This window comes from Macrobrachium rosenbergii, chromosome 51 (assembly GCF_040412425.1).
Source record: "Macrobrachium rosenbergii isolate ZJJX-2024 chromosome 51, ASM4041242v1, whole genome shotgun sequence".
Classification (NCBI taxonomy): domain Eukaryota; kingdom Metazoa; phylum Arthropoda; class Malacostraca; order Decapoda; family Palaemonidae; genus Macrobrachium; species Macrobrachium rosenbergii.
In genome coordinates, this window is record NC_089791.1 from 24385073 (window position 1) to 24388387 (window position 3315).

At 42.2% G+C, this 3315-nt stretch overlaps 1 protein-coding gene across 1 annotated transcript; it reads left to right on the plus strand.

Moving 5' to 3' along the window:
- The first annotated feature begins 2106 nt into the window (after window positions 1–2106).
- On the plus strand, window positions 2107–2689 carry LOC136832991 (uncharacterized). Its single transcript, XM_067094641.1, has 2 exons — window positions 2107–2228; window positions 2482–2689. Exons 1-2 carry the CDS (start codon window positions 2107–2109, stop codon window positions 2687–2689), a joined length of 330 nt encoding a protein of 109 aa, XP_066950742.1.
- The last annotated feature ends 626 nt before the right edge of the window (window positions 2690–3315 follow it).

A 3315-nucleotide genomic window follows, 5' to 3' on the forward strand; every position in this document is an offset into this window, starting at 1 on the left:
GTTTTCGTTTTTCTCTGGGTTTTCATTTTTCTTTGTGCATTGTTACTTCGTGCCTCATTGTTGTGTACTCTTTACTTCGTCCCTCGTTCCTTTTAAACCCTTGGATTTCGACCTATAATTTTGATCTAACTTTCGTTTCTATATTTTATGTTTGATCTTTCACTGGCGTAAAGTTCAAAATTCAATTCCCCCTTCACTGGACTTATCATTGTTTATAATTCATTTACATTTCACGCTATCGGTTTTGGTCCGATTCCCCTTGATATTATTTTTTCAATCGCAACTTTGCGTTTCATTCCACTTCGTCCGCGGCGGGCGCATATTTCACTTCGTTTCGTCCTTCATTTCGCCGTGGCCTAATATCAGATTGCCTGGACCAGCATATTCTGACCCGCGATGACCCATAACCGGCGGCTGATGGCGGATAAATAGGCGGTTTACGACAACATCGCTTCCCCGAGGTCAATCCATCAACTCGAACCCGGCGAGTTTTTATTATCATCGCAATATGAAGTGGATAAGTGTCGTCCCTTTATTCTCGTTTTCTCTCGGTCCTTTTTCCGTCGTTATTGTCTTTTTTTTTCTTTATCTCGTCTTGATTTTGGTTGTTTTTCGCTGTTATCCGGATTGCGCGTTTTGAATTGCGCCCTTGGGGGGGGGTGGGGGCGGGTCACAGATTTTCTGATTTTCTCTCTGGCGGTTTTTGGCAATTTTGATGTCTTTTATTGCATTATGACTCTGGTTGAGTCTTTATAAAAGTTATTCTCTTTTTGTCTTGCATTAATCTCCGCTCTCTTGAGTTAGTTCTAGTTATTGTCATTTGATATTTACTCAGACAGCCCTCGTTCTTTACGTGTTCTGTGGTCTGTTTTTAAATTATTCATTTTATATCATATTCGTGTTCGTTCCCTTTAATGTAATTCTAGTTACTTTCATTCGTCATTTACTCAGACAGTTCAAAAATATACAGCTTGTTCTTTTCGCCTTTGTCGCACATAACTTTTTTTTTTTTTTTTTTTTTTACCAAATTTCAGCTTCAGCTAAAGGAAATCTTTCCTGCCCTCTGAATAAAAAAAAAAACTAAGACATTTATAAAAACTTAAACACGTTAAGCTTTATGCCATGTACAAAACACAAAATTAAAAGGGCGTCCCATGACACTGTACGTTTGGTGAAGCTCTGTCAATTCGTTGGTTAAGATACAATGCATTAGATAAACTTCTGGTCGAAATAGAAAATGTCAGATAGGCTTTATTCTCACTAGGCCATCTTCATTTTTATCTTATCAGGATTCAGGCGTGTGATGAGCGTATCCAAAAAGTGTGACGAAATCGAGAATCTAGGAGGTTATTGTGGCTAATAATAAGTATATATTTTGTGCAGTATATTTTCCTTGAGAATGTTACCCTTGGAGCACAATGAAGTAGTGTTCATATAAGTTTTTTAAAATAAGGAGGGTATTACAATCATAGCACTATTTCTCGAGGCAAATATTTATGTAAAACGGGAAGTAAAAATGTAGGTTCAATCTTTATTACATGTACTGTACATAAATATTTACTCCAAATATAGCAGTACACGGGAATTTATTAAGATACAAGGGAAGTCGTAGATGTATGGAAAATACTATACATACATACATACACATACATACATATATATATATATGTGTGTGTGTGTGTGTTTGTTTGTGTATGTGTTTGTGTGCGACGAGTATGTATGTATGTAGCCTGTATATGTACATATACACATATAAATGTATATTATTCCCTTTATTACATGTGCGAAAATATCCACCTTTCACATAAGCTCCTCCCAGTCTCCATATGGCTTACCAAAACATTCATTTTATTATCTATAAAGTAAAGGAAAGCAGTTGAACAAATATGCGGACAAATTCTTTCCGCCTCGCCTCCCGTGAGAACCGGGCTAATAACGTACCTCGAGGACCCTAACGAACGAAATATGGACACGAAGTAAACGCGGGACTCCGTTACAGACGCCATAATAAACACGTGTATTATGACCATATAAAATGTAGGGGACACAGGCGCTTCTATTTTTGGGCGAAATTCAACGGAGGAGGAGGAGGGGGAGGACCCGCGAATGGGACGTATCATTGACCCTTTCCCGAAACCCTCTCCTGGGCGCCCATGGGGTTACACGCCCGTGGTGTCACACCCACTGGGTCTCACCCACGGGGTCACACCCATCCCCTTGCCTCGGACGTAGGTTCCTCATATTCCCTCCTGCTGCCTATTCCCTCTTATTTACCGTGAATAATCCTCTATCAACCCCCCCTCCCCCTTTCTCCATCTCTCCAACAGCAAGCACCCCACCCTCCCTCCTCTCTCCAACAGCAAGCACCCACCTTCCCCCCCTCTCCAACAGCAAGCACCCCTTCCCCCCTCTCTCCAACAGTAAACACCCCCTTCCCCTCTCTCCAACAGCAAGCACCCCCTCACACCCTCTCTTCAACAGCAAGCACTTCTTCCCCTCTCCAACAGCAAGCACACCCTCCCCTCTCTCCAACAGCAAACACCCTTCACCCCCTCTCTCCAACAGCAAACATCCCACCTACCCCCTCTCTCCAACAGCAAACACCCCACCCACTCCCTCTCCAACAGCAAACACCCCCACCCACTCTCGCCCCTACCCCCACACTCATCCTTCCTTCTTCAATCATTAATTATTATTACGACCATAATTCTTGGTGCTCCTCCTAATTGCCCACAACGTGACATTACCCCGTAGGTCTTCTTCCCACAGTCTCGGTGGGAATTCTTGGACGGTAATGGACTCCTATCGATTATTTTTCATTATCAAACGTTGCTCGTCCACGGGACACTCGTGCGCGGGGAGAGGCAGTGACCCTTGTTCTACAGGTTAATTATGTCTCAGGTAAATTGCAGAGGTCTGCTGGCGAGGAATTGACGATGAAAATAGCAGGGGTCTGTTGGCAATCAAAGAGAAATAAAAAGGAAAAAAAATCACACTCACAAGCTTAATTTATATACAAATAAATGGAACTGTGAAATTGCGACCGTTTCCCATTGTTTAGGAACTGTGACATCGTTTACAGACGCGATAAGTCAGCACGCGTGTGTGTGTGCGTTTTTGTGTCCGTTGTCTTTTTTTATTCTCTCTCTTCTCTCTCTCTCTCTCTCTCTCTCTCTCTCTCTCTCTCTCTCTGAAATATGAACTGTTGACAAGTGAATAAATGTTTGCTCTGTAGCTTTGACAGAGCAAACGCTTTGTTACTGCTAGTGAATAATTGCCCGGTGGCAAAATGATAGAAGTCACGGAGCGATATAG